A 16660-nucleotide genomic window follows, 5' to 3' on the forward strand; every position below is an offset into this window, starting at 1 on the left:
TCCTAAAAAGTATTACATATGTACGCACACTTATAAGTAATAGTTCAATGAGGGTAATGAGGGTTAAGAGAGCAATATACAGAAGCTCACTCTTGAAATGGACAGCTTACAGACATAAATGGTCTTCAAAAGCAACCTTGGTGGCAGGAGCTTCGCAGGACATTAAGCATTCGGTGCATACTAGTCACTGCAATGGACTGCTGCTCAAATGTTGCAGCATATTTTGGCCAGAAATCTAAACAAAAATAGGGAAAAACTCATAATCAAGATGGCCACCAGATCATCAGCAGTGCAGATGACCAACAGACCTTCCATGACAGGAGGTCAAGCTTCTCAGATTATAATTCTTTCTTTTTCCACCAAACACCCTGAATTCTGACAGAGGACTTGAAATAAGATCAGAATTGATTCACGGAAGGGGTTCATGTTGGCCTCAATTCACTTTTCTTATTTTAAATCTCTTTTGCTTTGTAGCACCTTTCTCCAGTTTAGTGAATGTGAATTAAATCATCATTAAGTCATTTGCTGCTGTCCAAATGAGGAGCTAATGCAAACAGGTAATTGTTTTTGCAGGTAATCCATCTCAGCCCACCTCGTTGCACTACATGAGTCCATACCAAATGAACATGTACGCCATGGCACTGAAGGCAGTGGGTGAAATTATCCAGGACTACGACAGTGACAAACTATTTCCTGCATACGGCTTCGGAGCAAAACTTCCCCCAGATGGAAAGATCTCTCACGCCTTCCCATTGGTGAGTGTTTGCAGTGTTGCTGTTACCATTTAGATACAAATGCAAACAGGCTTTTAACAGGCTGACGTCTTCAGTTTTTCTCTGGGTCAGGGGAGAAACCAATATTTCTGTAGCCCTTCAAAGCTGACAGTTTGTGATCCAGCTGCTAGTTCTTCCAAATCACTCAGTAGGTTTAACATTAAACAAGTGCTGTCATACACATCCTGATCTGCCAATGCTGTTTGTACTTCAGCTGACTATGACTGTGCCATAAAATGTTTACAAAACACATGTAATTAATATCAATACAAATGCATTCGATAAAATGTTATTATATTTATATACTTTTTTTTACTTTGTCAAAAGACCTGAGGAGTTATGATGCAAGGTTGGTTGCATGAGAAAAGAATGTTGCTCTCTGGTAACCTATCTTTGTAGTGAGTGATTGCTTGTCAGTTAGCATGACACGCTAACAAATCAAACCAAATCAATCTTTATTTATATAGCGTCTTATACAATCAAAATTGTTTCAAGGCGCTTTCCAGAATCCCAGGGCCTAACCCCAGACAAGCAACAGTGGCAAGGAAAAACTCCCCTTTAACAGGAAGAAACCTTGAGCAGGACCAGGCTCATGTAGGGGGAACCTCCTGCTGATGGCCGCCTGGGTAGAGAGCGAGGAGAGGAGAGGAGAGGAGAGGAGAGGAGGAGAGGAGAGGAGAGAGAGAGAGAGGAGAGGAGAGGAGGAGAGGAGGAGAGGAGAGGAGGAGAGGAGAGGAGAGGAGAGGAGAGGAGAAGAGAAAGAGATTTTTTGATTTTTACAAAATACTTTAATTCACAAATTTACACAGGGCCACAAAACGCCCTGTTTAGAAAACCCACAGAACAACAATAATAGTAATAATCATAATAATAATCATAACAATAATAATAGTAATCATAATGACAATAACAATAGTTATAATAGTAATCATAATAACAATAACAATAGTTATAATAGTAATGATACCACCCACAATAAAAATAGATAAATAAATAAATAAATATTAAGAACTCAACAATACAATACAATACAATTTATCCCACCAGGGGGTGTGCAAAGTGCAAAAGATCCTCTGTCACAGTGCATAAAACATTTTTGTGACACCATATGTCCTGGAATTTGCCGAGGTCGTTCATCATTTTATAAAACCCAAACTCCAACGTCAGCCTGCACCGGACATTACAGCGCCATACAGAGGCGGCCTCACTGTCTCCAGTTTTTGAAATTTTGTTCTTCCTGGAGACGTATATTGCCATTTTTGCCTCACCACAGATAAAATTCAGGAGTTGCCACTTGTTGCGAGCGGCTTTTGAGTTGTAACCTGCGCCAAAAATAAAAGTTCTAATAGAAAAGGTTTCCTTAAAACCATTAAAAACACCCTTCATGACATTAAAAAGTACAGTGAGCCTCTCACACTCACTGTACGCGTGGAACACAGTCTCTTGCCCGGAACAAAACGGGCACTGGTCCGACACAGCAGCGTTCATTCTGGAGAGGAGAGCGTTCAAGGCGACAGCCCCATGTAGGATCCTCCACTGGAGGTCCCCGGTCCTTTTCTTCAGGGGCGGCTTGTAAAGGACCCTCCAGCAGGGGCGGGCTCCATCCCCTCCTAGTCGATCGGCCCACACGCTGGTGCTCCTGTTCGACAGTCCTCTCCTGTTTAGTACCCTCACACAGTCGTTGTACAGGGTCTTCTTATCGACTGCTACCAGGGAGAAGGTCTTTGCTGGTCTGAGGAGAGGACCGTCTAGATTCCCGAGGTGGGCAACCAGCCTGATCTCCGGGAAGGGGTCCTCGCTGTCGGGTTCGGTCCCCTGGCCGTAGTCCTCAAGAATACGCCTCTCTCTTGTGCTGAGTCTGTTCCTCCATAACCGAAGCACCCCCTCAGCTGCCTGGGTAGAGCGGATGCCTAACAGGGAACCCACTGCCTCCGCACCCGTTAGGTCTGGCCCTGCCACGGCCACTACGTGCTGGAGGAGTAGGGTCCGGGTCCGCCACAGTGCAGCCGTCAGCCTCGGCGGGGCTTCGGCCGAGACCATCCAGCCTGGCTCCGTGCACCGTGGGTTCCCTTAGCAGCCAATACAGAGATTCAGAGCTGGTTCTTTTCTCAACTTTAAAAAGGGCCCATGCCTTAACAACACTCTGATAAAATGGAGGTAGCCCATTTAACTTTGCAAATTTAAAGTCAGTTAAAAACAGAGCATCATCCAGCCCCAAGTTACTCACCCGTCTGAAGACACATCTGGCCACATCTCTCCACATTAGGTCCGCCGGCCCTGTTAAAAACCTCTGTACAAACTGTATTCTAAAAGCGGCGGTCCTGCTGGCCAGGTGGATGAGGCCCTGTCCTCTCCTCCTCTCTGGGCAAGTACAACACCCCCTGCTGGACCCAATGCATGCCGTCCCAAAAGAAGGCCAGAACTCTTGTCTGCAGTTGTGCCAGTAGCCCCGAGGGTGGCTCCATGCAGCTGAGCCGGTGCCAGAGCACAGAGGCCACCAGGTTATTGAGGACAAGAGTTCTGCCTCTGTACGACATGCGGGGGAGGAGCCATTTCCATTTTTAGTTTTCCGTCTACCTTTTCCAACGTGTCGAGCCAATTTTTCTTTTCAGTTTCTTCATCTCCAATAAAAACACCGAGGTACTTTAGGCCGTCCCTCCGCCAGGCAAGGTCCTGGGGAAGGACCGGCAGACCATTGTCCTCCACCTGCCAACGGCCAGGGCCTCACTCTTCTGCCAGTTGACCCTGGCCGCGGACAGGCGGTTGAATAAAACTGTTAAATTAGATAAAACATCTACGTCCCTCTGGCTGCGCACCATTACTATTAGATCATCTGCGTAGGCAGATAAAACAATTTTTCTGTAAAAGGACGGTAAAAACAGGCCATCCACATTTGCACGGACCCTAGAGAGAAGGGGTTCGAGGGAGAGAGCGTAGAGCATTCCAGAGAGGGCACAGCCCTGCCGGACGCCTCTACGCACTCTGAAGGGAGCACACAGACTGCCATTAAACTTCAGCATACTCTCAATGTCACAGTACAGGACGCGGATCATCGCTATAAAGCCAGGGCTGAACCCGAACCTCTCCATCACCTTCCAGAGGAACTGGTGTTCAACCCGGTCAAAAGCCTTTTCCTGGTCTAGCGAAATGAGACCAGTATCAACGTCCAATGATCTGGAGACTTCCAAAACATCTCGAATTAGGTGGACATTATCTACTATGGACCTGCCGGGCACACAGTAAGTCTGGTCCCGGTGGATGACCTGCTCCATAGCTTCCCTCAGCCTGGAGGCCAAGGTCTTGGACAGAATCCTATAATCCACACACAGTAGAGACACAGGGCGCCAGTTCTTGATCTCCTGCAGGTTGCCCTTTTTTGGCAGGAGGGTGACCACCGCTCTCCTGCAGGACAATGGCAGGGAACCCGAGGCCAGGCTTTCATTAAAGACCTCCAGCATGTCGTGGGCCACAATGTCCCAGTAGGCTTTAAAGAACTCTACTGTGAGCCCATCGACACCTGGAGACTTCCTTCCCTTCATACCGAGCAGGGCGGCGTGGAGCTCATCGAGTTGCAACGGCCTGTCCAGCTGCGAGTTTGCCTCCTCAGAGACCCGAGGAAGGTCCCCGCAGAACTCATGGAACAGGCCGTCATCCCTGCGATACTCACTCTCATACAGGGAGGAAAAGAACTCCACCGCCCGCTGCCTTATCTGGCCCGGCTCCACGAGTTCCTGCCCTGTGCTCGAAAGCAGTGAATGGATTATTAGGTTCTGCCCACGCCTTTTCTCCAGCCCAAAGAAGAAACTAGAGGGAGCATCCATCTCAGTGAGGTCTTGAATCCGGGACCTGACCAGTGCACCCTGTACCTGACTGTCCAGCAGGCTGGCCAAGGCCATTTTTTTGGATTGGAGGGTTTCAATACACCCTCGATCTCCTGTGGAGCTGCCAATCGCCTCTAGCTCCACTATCTCCATCTCCAGGTCTTTGATCGACCTGCGTGTGTCCTGCGTGGCATTGAGAGTATACTGCTGGCACAGGAGCTGCATCTCTACTTTTCCACGGTCCCACCACTGTCTTAGGCACGTAAAATCGGACTTTCTCTCTCGAAACCCCAACCAGAAGTGCCGTAAAACATCCCTAAAACTGTTGTCTTGCGCTAAGCTGGAATTAAAATGCCAATATGCACTCTTGGGTAAAATGTTCTTCACGGCGACTTCGCCTAAAACCAACGAGTGATCTGTAAAGCCGACAGGCATGATTCTACAGCTCCTAAAAACACTAAAATGATGTTTAAAACAATAAAATCGGTCAAGTCTGGCCGAGGAGATCCTACCCTCACTCATGCGGGACCAAGTGTATTGCCTGTTGTCTGCGTGCATCCTCCTCCACACATCCACCAGGCCATGAGAATAGGCCAGCTGTCTCAGACAATGTTGCGAGGCTGGATGAGGCTCTGCATGGTTGCGGTCTAAAAAGACTCGGTGCAATTAAAATCTCCACCCAGGAATAAAAAATCATCCCCACAACCATTTAAAACAGTGCCAACTTTTTCTAAAAAGCTCTTCCTCTCTGTACCGTTGGTGGGAGCATAAATATTAATAAAAACCAAGGAGTGGTTTTGGAGGCGCGCTTTCACCATCAAACACCGTCCCCTCACCACATGCTCCACCTCCAGGGACGATGGAGTGAAGCCCCTTGAAAAAAGGAGGCCCACTCCACCACTGAGGGTGGTGTTGTGGCTCAGCAGCACCTGTCCTTCCCACTCCTTCTCCCAGTCCGCTTCTATGCCGCAGTCGCTGTGGGTCTCCTGGAGGAACAGGACATCAATGCGTTTTCTTTTTGCTGTGTCGAACACTAGTGCCCGTTTTTTTGCGTCCCTGGCTCCGTTGACATTCAACATTCCCATTTTGAATATGTTCATGCCAAGGGGAAAGATAAAAATCACAGACAGTGAAAAATAGGTACAAGAAACTATGGCACAAATATTTTTCAATTTAGCTGTTTTCTTGCTTTGCCCATGTGCTTCCTGAGCCTATATATTTCGGGGTCGGTGAGGCCTGACGTTGCCTTATTCCTAATTAAAAAACTCGCTGACCGGATAAAAGCAGAGCGGTCAGGAAAATATGTTCCCAGATCAAGGCCTTTCATGCCCTTGGTCTGGGTGAGGAACTTTTTAAACAAGCCTGGGGGGTACAGGTCAAAATCCTGCCCGTCTGGCGTTGTGCCGGACAGTTCGCTGCCGTCCGTCCGACATCGACTCGCAGTCGGTGTCTGTGTCTGCTACTGTCTCCTCCAGCCTTCCTGTCTTGCCCCCCTTGTCCTTCATGGCGCTTTTCCGCTTGTTCCGCTTCCTTGCGGGAACAAGCCACCACTCGGATGCGCCACTCGTGCCCTCACCTGCACTCACTGCTTCCTCACCACGCTCACCTGTGCTCACACCTCCCTCACCCCGCTCACCTGTGCTCACTCCTCCCTCACCCCGCTCACCTGTGCTCACTGCTCCCTCACCTTGCTCCCCTGTGCTCACTGCTCCCTCACCCCGCTCACCTGTGCTAACTTCTCCTTCACCCCGTTCACCTGTGCTAACTTCTTCTCCTTCGCCCCGTTCACCAGCCACTATCCCTGGCCCATCGAGTCCACCCATCACCTGACCCACTGTACCCTGCTCACCCGTCTGGATCCTGTCTCCAGTCTCTCCTGTCTCACCCAGTTCGACTGTTTCACCCATCACCTCACCTTTTCTCCCCAGTTCATTTGAATCACACACCACCTCACTCATCACACCACTCAGATCACACACCTCCCCAGTTAAATCCACCTTCCCCCCTGATTCACCACTCTCACCATTCATTTCTACCACCATCTCCACAATCTCGCTCTCTCCACTCACCTCACTCTCACGCACACACTCGTCCCGCTTCTCCTCCATCTGCACTGACTCTGCTGTCGCTCCGTCCGGGGCAGCGGAGCTTCCCTCCGCGCTGAGCCACCGACGCCTCGCCGCCGGAACGGGCCGCGGGGCCGGAGGCGCCACGGGCGCGGTAGCGGCGGGCTCCGCCGCCTGCGCGTCCGAGGCCACGCGGCTCGGACAAGCCCTGGCGAGATGACCCTCCTCATTACAGTTAAAGCACTTGAGGGCGGAGGAAGTTGCAAAAAGGGTATAATCAAAATCGTCTACCCGAACGATGAAACGATAATTAAATTCCTCCGCCCTATTGTTGAGGATCATATGCACCTGCCTGCGGTGAGACACTACGTGTCTCAGCAGCGGTGACTTACAGCCAGACAACATTTTGCGGATGGGAGAGACCACTTTCCCATGCCGAGACAGCTCCCGTACCAGGAACTCATCGCTAATAAACGGCGGCACATTGGACAGTGTAATCCGTGCCGCCGGCTGTGTTAGCGGAGTTACCTGGATGAACTGTCCGCCCACGGTGATCCCCGTCTCCACCAACATATTTACCTGCTCCACCTTGGCCAGGAACAACACCACCGCCCTATTCATGCGGGCGGCGGATTTGATTGAGCTGTGGCCAATTTTTTGGCCCACAGCCAGCGCCACCTCCTCCACACTAAGCACGGAGCCCGCACCCACCTTGACTCCGTGCTTCCGACTCAAGCCGGTTAAACCGGCGTTGGCCGCCATGACGGCCGCACGCGGTCGGCCGCCTCACACACCCACACAAACACTCGATAAACTAATATAAACTTGCAAACACCACAATAAATTAAACTATATTATCTAGCATTCACTCGCACACAAGAAAGAATAGGAAAAATAGCGCTTTCGCATGGTTTTCCACTCGCTCGCTCGCTCCTCCGCTCTCACACGTCTCACTCAGAGAAGAGAAGAGAGGAGAGGAGAGGAGAGGAGAGGAGAGGAGAGGAGAGGAGAGGAGAGGAGAGGAGAGGAAAGGAAAGGAAAGGAAAGGAAAGGGAGGGGGAGGGGGAGGGGGAGGGGAGAGAAGAGAGAAGAGGAGAGGAGAAGAGAGGAGAAGAGAAGAGATTTTGATTTTTTATTTACAACTCACACAGGGATGCAGAAAGCCCTGTCTAGAGACACACAGAATAGCAATAAATAAATAAATAGATAAATATTAAAGGAGCAGCAAGTATAATTTATCCCACAAGGGGTTGTGCAAAAAACAAACGGTTGTCAATGACGGTGCATAAAACGTTCTCGTGGCACCATATTTCCTGAAATTTGTCGAGGTCATTTATCATTTTGTAGAAATCGAACTCCCACCTCAGCCTAGACCGTACATTGCAGTGCCACACAGAGGCGGCCTCCCAGTCTCCAGATTTGGCCATTTTATTCTTCCGTGATATGTAAATCGCCATCTTGGCCTCACCACAAATAAAATTTAAGAGCTGCCACTTGTTCCGAGCAGCCTTTCTGTACCCCACACCGAAAATAAATGATCTAGTTGAAAAAGTTTCATTAAAACCATTAAAAACACCTTTCATCACATTAAAAAGCACAGTGAGTCTCTCACACTAACTGTAAGTGTGGAAGACAGTTTCCCGCCCGGGACAAAATGGGCACCGGTCCGACACAGCATTGTTCATCTTTGAGAGGAGAGCGTTCAGGGCAACGGCTCCGTGCAGGATCCTCCAGGTCCTCTTCTTCAGGGGGGGTTTGTAGAGCACCCTCCAGCAGGGGCGGGCACCATCCCCTCCCAGTCGATCAGCCCACACGCTGGTGTTCCTGTTTGACAGTCCTCTCCTGTTTAATACCCTCACACAGTCGTAGTACAGGGTCTTCTTCTCGACTGCCTGCAAGGAGAAGGTCTTCGATGATCTTAGGAGAGGACCGTCGAGATTCCCGAGATGGGCGGCGAGCCTGATCTCTGGGAAGGGGTCCTCGCAGTCCGGTTCCGTCCCCTGGCCGTAGTCTACCAGGAGCCGTCTCTCTCTCTCGCTGAGCCTGTTCCTCCACAGCTGAAGCGCCCCCTCGGCTGCCTGGGCAGAGTGGATGCCCAACAGGGAACCCACTGCCTCCACGCCCGTTAGGTCTGGCCCTGCCGCAGCTACCACGTGCTGCAGCAACAAGGTCTGGGTCCGGTGTGGTGCTGCCTTCAGCCTCAGCGCGGCTTCGGCCGAGACGTCCAGCCTGGCTCCGTTTACTATGGGTTCCCTTAGCAGCCAGTACAGAGAGTCAGAGCCAGTTCTTTTTTCAACTTTAAAAAGGGCCCATGCCTTAATAACACTCTTATAAAAGTCTGGTAGCCCATTTAATTTAACAAATTTTAAGTCAGTTAAAAACAGAGCGTCATCCAGCCCCAAGTTACTCACCCGTCTGAAGACACATCTGGTCACATCTCTCCACATTAGGTCCGCCGGCCCTGTTAAAAACCTTTGTATAAACTGGATTCTAAAAGTGGCGGTCCTGCTGGCCAGGTGGATGAGGCCCTGTCCTCCCTCCTCTCTAGGCAGGTACAACACCCCTTGCTGGACCCAATGCATGCTGTCCCAGAAGAAAGACAGGACTCTTGCCTGAAGCTGTTCTAGCAACCCCGAGGGGGGCTCTGCGCAATTTAGCCGGTGCCAAAGCACAGAGGCCACCAGGTTATTCAGGACAAGAGTCCTGCCTCTGTAAGACATGCGGGGGAGGAGCCATTTCCCTTTTTGAATTTTCCCTTCTATCCTTTCCAGCACGTCTAGCCAGTATCAACGTCCAATGATCTACAGACTTCCAAAACATCTCGAATTAGGTGGACATTATCTACTATGGACCTGCCGGGCACACAGTAAGTCTGGTCCCGGTGGATGACCTGCTCCATAGCTTCCCTGAGTCGGATCGGATTTTCTCTCTCGAAACCCCAACCAGAAGTGCCGTAAAACATCTCTAAAACTGTTGTCTTGAGCTAAGCTGGAATTAAAATGCCAGTATGCACTCTTGGGCAAGATGTTCTTCATGGCGACTTCGCCTAAAACCAACGACTGGTCTGTAAAGCTGACTGGCGTGATGCTGCATCTCCTAAAAACACTAAAATTATGTTTAAAACAATAAAATCGGTCAAGTCTGGCCGAGGAGATCCTACCCTCACTCAAGCGGGACCAAGTGTATTGCCTGTTGTCTGCGTGCATCCTCCTCCACACATCCACCAGGCCATGAGAATAGGCCAGCTGTCTCAGACAATGTTGCGAGGCTGGATGAGGCTCTGCATGATTGCGGTCTAAAAAAGACTCGGTGCAATTAAAATCCCCACCCAGGAATAAAAAATCATCCCCACAACCATTTAAAACAGTCCCGACTTTTTCTAAAAAGCTCTTCCTCTCTGTACCGTTGGTGGGAGCATAAGTACACGATCCAGCCCCTTGTCCTACAGGACAAGCTTCTACAGATGCGAGTGGACCCCTGCCTGGTTGCTTGGATCTCCAGCTACCTCACCGACAGGCCGCAGTTCGTCAGGATGAAGGACATCACGTCTGACACTGTGGTCAGCAGCATCGGTGCTCCACAGGGGACTGTGCTGTCCCCCATCCTCTTCACTCTGTACACCTCGGACTTCTGTTACAACTCTGAAATGTGCCATATCCAGAAGTTCGCAGATGACACAGCCATCGTTGGATGTATCGACGAAGACGACGAAGAGGAGGAGTACCGGTGCCTGGTGAGGGACTTTGTTGCCTGGTGCCACAACAACGGTCTGCAGCTCAACACCTCCAAAACTAAAGAACTGGTCATTGACTTTGGGAGGGACCGACCGAGACCTAGACCAGTTCAGATAGGAACGGAGGAGGTGGAGGGCGTGCAGACCTACAAATATCTTGGGCTGTGGCTGGACAACAGGCTGGACTGGACAAGCAACACGAGGCAGCTGTACAAGAAGACCCAGAGCAGGATGTACTTCCTGAGGAGACTCAGATCCTTCAACATCTGCAGGAAACTCCTCTGGATGTTCTACCAGTCTGTGGTCGCCAGCGTCCTGTCCTACGCTGTGGTGTGCTGGGGGGGAGTGCGACAAAAGCGGACCTCTCCAGGCTGGAGAAGCTGATCAGGCGGGCCAGCTCGGTGGTGGGGTTGAAGCTGAAACCTCTGGCGACAGTGGCAGAGAGGAGAACTATTGACAAACTGCGGAGCATCATGGACAATGACCGCCACCCTCTGCACACTGTCATCCACAGCCAGAGAAGCCTGATCAGCCAGAGGCTGCGCCTCCCCAAGTTCAGGACCAACAGACTGGGGAACTCATTCATCCCCCGTGCCATCAGGCTGTTCAACTCCTCACAGGGGGGGAGGGCCAACAGAAGAGGATCCCCAGGATCGCTCCCGTGACCCAGTCAACCTGCAGATGGTGTCTCCACAACCACGGGTAACCCAGGATCAGGGGTAGACAGGGAGAATGCAGAATATGAAACTGGATGGTCTCGTGGTGATTCCCGAACAACAACCAATGGATGGGCTCCATCAGATGGGTGACTGTCCCCAGCAAATGGCCATCCAGGGCACTGGCAGAGAGAGCCTTGGACAGAGGAATCCGCTTGATTCCCAGTTGCTGGGCTAAATCCTAATCGAAAAGGTTTACGTCGGCACCAGAGTCAATGAACGTGGCCAAGGTGTGAGAGCCACTGGACAGAAGAAGCTTGGCATGACAGAGAGGGCGTTGTGGAGGAAGAAGTGCACGGGAATGACTCACTAGTACTTCCCCCTCTTCTGGTGAGTCTGCCCCTTTTGCTGGGCACCTGGAGACAAAGTGACCTGCTTCACCACGGTAGAGGCAGAGGTTCCTTTGGCGATGTCGAGCACGCTCCTCTGGGCTTAGTCACGGGTGGGCTCTGGCTCCCCCATCTGGCCGCTGGAGGTTGCCCCCTCAATGGCAGAGGGTGAGTCCATTCGAATAGAAGGCAACAGGAGATTTGTGACACGCCCTTTCTCCCGATGATGAGCCTGAATCCGTCGTCAATCCGGGACACCAATTTCACCAGTTCATCTAAAGAAGAGGGGAGATCGTACGACTCTAGTGCATCCTTTAACTAGTCCGCTAAACCTCTCAGGAAGGCATCACACCGGGCCGGCTCATTCCAATCACTCAGCACTGCCTTTGTGCAGAAGTCTATGGCATAGTCCTGAGCGGTCTTGTTCCCCTGGCTAATGCTTAGTAAGCCTCCCGTGGCATTGGGTCCCATACGTGGCTCGCCAAAAACCTTGCAGAGCTCTGTAGCGAAGGTGCGAAACGATGTGCAGGTGGAAGACTGCTGCTCCTACTCGTCGGTTCTCCACTGGCATGCTCGGCCCATCAGGTGATTCACCGCAAAGGCCACTTTTGTCCCCTGAACACTGAAGCGGAACCGGTCAGTGAGTCTGATTCAGATGATGAAGAGGAATTCAGGATGTTGGACATTGAAATAGCGCAGCTGTTTAATTTAGATACAGAAGATGTAAACTTTGATGGTTTTGTGGTGGAAGAATGAATATTTTGTTCAATAAATGTGTCGAAACTCACCGTTTTACTTCTGTTGTCATTTTTTACTGTATGTTTTAGCATGCGCCTAATAATATGGTGCACCTTATGTATGTTGTAAATACAGGTATAGCACCTATAACTGAGACTGCACCTTTTATTACAGTGAGCCTTATGGTTGTGAAAATACAGTAATTAACTGCTAGCAGAGCGCTAAATGGATTGAAAGGCTGCTTCTGATGAAGTGTTGATGAATCTCCACTGATATTAGATGATCACATTGATCTGACTGCAAATGAAACAGCTTGTGCCCATCATCTGACATCAGTTTTAAACCACTTTTTTAAAACCATCCCAAACACAGTGCTAAAGGAAGCATCAGTTCTGTTATCTACATCCTTTCAGACCTTTTCTTCCACCCACCTCACATTGCTCTACTCCCCTTTACACAGCACTCCTTAAAGATGTTTTTTTTTTTTTTAAAACCTACAAAGTCTATCTACACATTTTGTGAAAAAAAAACCCCAGAAACCTTTGGATAAACAGGATCCACAACAGGTGATATGAATGAAACAGTCATTCTGATACACCTACCCACATAATCTAATTTTAGAAAAGAAAACAATTTTGTACTTATACAAGCCATACGCATTAAGGAAGGACTGAGACACAGACTTCTGCCAGCCTATTCTGCAGTTTGACTGCAGAAAGTGCAACTTTATTAATGTCTGTGTAAATTCTCAGTCATCCAGGTCATTGTATCCAAGGTAGTTTTCTCTGTCAACTGGACTGGGTTTCTTCTCTTGAAGACATTTCGCCTTCTATCCAGAAGGCTTCTTCAGTTCTGAAATCGCTGGGGAGAGAGCTTGAAAATATATAGCCCCTGTGGACCATTAGCATGCTAATGATCTGGGTGGTCACCTGAGAGTTGTTAGCAGGGTCGTTCGTCGGGTCGTTCACCTAGTTTCTGTTGAGGTGTCTCCCCTTTGTCTGCTGGATCACATGGTGATGAGTCACTGGGTCTCCTGGAATGGTGTGAATGTTTGTTTTGTTGTTGGAAGGAGTGGAGGACTGCATTGTATGTGGGTGACAGGAAGTGCCTCAGGCCACCACCTCTGTTTAAGGATGGTTTTTCCAATTTAACATGGATAGCTTCCTTGACCCCCCTTTCAAACCAGCGGTCTTCTCTGGCCAGTATCCTTACTTGGCTGTCCTCGAAGGAGTGCCCACTCTCCTTTAGGTGTAAGTGGACTGCTGAATCCTGACCCGAAGAGGTGGCACGTCTGTGTTGTGCCATTCTTCTGTGGAGAGGTTGTTTGGTTTCCCCAATGTACAGTTCCTTGCATTTCTCCTGGCACTGTACAGCATAAACAACATTACTTTGTTTGGGTCTTGGTGTCTTGTCCTTTGGGTGTACTAACCTCTGTCTGAGAGTGTTGCTGGGTTTGAAATGAACCGGTATGTCGTGTTTCTGGAGGATCCTCCTAAACTTCTCTGAGACCCCAGACAGGTAGGGGATGGAAATGCGACGTTTGTTTCTCTCCTCCTCTCCTTTGCTGAGGTCTCGCTTTCTTGAGGTCCTGGTGAAGGCCCAGTCTGGGTAGCCACATGTTTTGAGAGCTGTCTTAATGTGGTCCTGTTCCTTCTTTCTGCCTTGGGATGTGGTGGGTATTTCTCTGGCCCAGTGTTGGAGAGTTCTGATCACTCCCAACTTGTGTTCCAGTGGGTGGTGAGAGTCAAACTGGAGGTACTGGTCTTTATTAATCACTGAACTGAAGACACATCAATGAAGAGAGGTCTTCAATCACACACACAACCTGGCTTATGGTGTGCAGGTGCAAACAATAATTAAAACAGTAATTAAATACATCAACAACCAGAACTCAATAAATAGAACACTAACATTGAAAGTTGCAAAAGATAACATTTACAATGAACAAAAACATAGTTAACACCAACCTGAACCCACAGACACACTGCCACAAAGCATGCTGGGAAATTCCCACACTGACCCTCCCCAACATGCTACACAACCTTTGCTTTTCTTTTCAAACAGTGCCTGTGATGCGGCAGTAACACAGCAGCAATACGGCAATAACACAGCACTAACAGGGCTGGTTAAAAAAAACATATTGGTAAAAGTCACTCAGACGCGGCAGTAACATAACAGCAACACGGTAGCACAGCACCAAGAGGGCTGGTTAAAAAAACATACCGGTAAAAGTCACAGAGAGCTGTCTTCATCTTCCTCCTGTGTACTGAAACCATGGAAGTCTTCCTCCTCAGTGTCGGATTGGAATAGCATCAGAAATTCTTCGCCACACACTCTCAGTCTCTCTTTTGTTGTCGCTATCAGTCTCACTGTCATCCTGAGGCAGATTCACTCCTGAGCTTGTGCTGTCCTCTCCGTCACGCAGCAGACCGGCTTTTCGAAACCCGTTGGTGATGGTGGATTTTTTCCACACTGCTCCACACTGTCAGGATCCACTGGCAGACTTGTGCAAAAGTTGCTGTTCGCGTGCGGCCAGTTTTGGTAAGTAGTTAGGTGCATTCCGGGGGCCAGAGCGGGCGACATAGAAGCAAATTTATGGCTGCTGGCGAGACGTAATCGTAAATTTGGTAAAGTTATTATTCACGTCGGAGCCAACGACACCCGGCTTCGTCAGTCGGAGGTCACTAAAATTAACTTGAAGTCGGTGTGTAACTACGCAAAAACGATGTCGGACTCCGTAGCATTCTCTGGTCCCCTCCCCAATCTGGCCAGCGATGAGATGTTTAGCCGCATGTCGTCGCTTCGTCGCTGGCTGTCACGGTGGTGCCCCGATAACCAGGTGGCCTTTATAGACAATTGGAGCACCTTTTGGGGAAAACCTGGTCTGATTAGGAGAGACGGTGTCCATCCCACACGAGATGGTGCTTCTCTCATTTCTAGTAATCTGGCTAATTTTATTAGACCCAAAGTGACCTGACAATCCAGGGTCCAGACCAGGATGCAGAGTTGTAGTCTTACACACCTCTCTGCTGCTTCCTTAGAACCCTCATCCACCAACAATAACATATTTAACACTATAGAGGTAGTCTCTGTTCCACGGTTAAAAGTTCACCAAGCACAGAGCAGGGGAGCGGTCAATCACCAAAATCTTATTAAAATTAATACTGAAGCACAAGTTGGAGAAACTAATATCACAATTAAGTGTGGACTGTTAAATATTAGATCTCTTTTGTGTAAATCCCTGTTAGTGCACGACCTGATAGCGGATCATCACATTGATTTATTTTGTCTTACTGAGACCTGGCTTCAGGAGGAGGAGTATGTGAGCTTAAATGAATCTACTCCTCCTACCCATCTTAATTATCATATTCCACGTGTTACTGGTCGAGGAGGGGGAGTGGCAGCAATCTATCACTCCAAGTTATTAATTAATCCCAGACCAAAACATAGCTTCAGTTCATTTGAAAGCCTGACTCTTGGCATCACTCATCTGAACTGGAGGACAGAAAAGCCACTTCTGTTTGTAGTTGTATATCGGCCCCCTGCTGGGCCACATTCAGAGTTCCTGTCTGAGTTCTCTGATTTCTTATCTGACTTGGTCCTTAGAACGGAAAAAGTCATTATCATTGGAGACTTTAATATCCATATGGACGTTATAAATGACAGCTTTAGAAATGGCTTCATTTCATTACTTGAGTCAGTTGGTTTCCTCCAGCAGATAAACCAACCAACTCACAGCTTTAACCCCACCCTAGATCTAGTCCTGACTTATGGTGTTGAGGTAGAACATGTGTCAGTGTTCCCTCAGAACCCAGTCTTGTCAGACCATTCATTGATCACTTTTACATTTATGATTAAGGATTCTTCTATGCTCAGAACAAAGTCTTACTATAGCAGATGTCTTTCAGATAATGCTGTAGCTAAGTTTAAGGAAGCGATCCCTGTGCTGATCCCAGGACCACCGTGTGTTTCCCCAGGGATCAATCATTATAATCTTAGCCCTGCTGAGGTTGACTCTGTTGCTGAAGGTGCAGCAACCTCACTGAGAATCACGCTTGATTCTGTTGCCCCCCTGAAAAAGAAAATAGTAAATCAGAGGAGGTGTGCCCCCTGGTATAATTCACATATCAGGACCCTCAAGCAGAAAGTGCGAAGACTGGAAAGGAAGTGGCATTCTTGTAAAATAGACAGCTACCATGTAGCCTGGAAAGACTGCCTATTAGTTTACAAAAAGGCCCTTCGCAAGGCTAGAACAGCTTATTTTTCTTCTTTGATTGAGGAAAATAAGAACAACCCCAGGTTTCTTTCCAGCACTGTGGCCAAATTAACCAAGAGTCACAGTGTTTTAGATCCACGTATCCCTTCTTCCCTGAGTGGTGAAGCCTTCATGAGCTTCTTCACTGATAAAGTTCTAGCTATCAGAGAGAAAGCTAACCAGGCTATCCCAACAACTGGACCATCACCAGATGTGCCGACTGTGGGAA

The 16660-nt window shown here is 49.0% G+C and overlaps 2 protein-coding genes across 7 annotated transcripts in view; one reads left to right on the forward strand and one right to left on the reverse strand.

Annotated features, from left to right (window-relative positions):
* Window positions 1-16660, forward strand: part of LOC130524722 (copine-9-like) — a 110608-nt gene that overhangs the window by 50491 nt on the left and 43457 nt on the right. For all 6 annotated transcript variants that reach the window (XR_008950205.1, XR_008950206.1, XM_057031135.1 and 3 more), the window contains one exon: window positions 574-755. Coding sequence is in view for 4 of the 6 variants with exons in the window: in XM_057031135.1 (XP_056887115.1) it covers window positions 574-755 (182 nt within the window). In the remaining 2 variants the exon portion in view is untranslated. The remainder of the gene's footprint in view (window positions 1-573; window positions 756-16660) is intronic.
* LOC130524727 (ribosome-binding protein 1-like) lies at window positions 5956-7687 on the reverse strand. The gene is made up of 2 exons (XM_057031143.1): window positions 6384-7687; window positions 5956-6350 (listed from the first exon to the last, which is right to left on the reverse strand). The coding sequence occupies exons 1-2, from the start codon at window positions 7420-7422 to the stop codon at window positions 5971-5973; spliced, it is 1419 nt and encodes a 472-aa protein (XP_056887123.1). The 5' UTR covers window positions 7423-7687; the 3' UTR covers window positions 5956-5970.

Source organism: Takifugu flavidus, chromosome 4 (assembly GCF_003711565.1).
Source record: "Takifugu flavidus isolate HTHZ2018 chromosome 4, ASM371156v2, whole genome shotgun sequence".
NCBI lineage: Eukaryota > Metazoa > Chordata > Actinopteri > Tetraodontiformes > Tetraodontidae > Takifugu > Takifugu flavidus.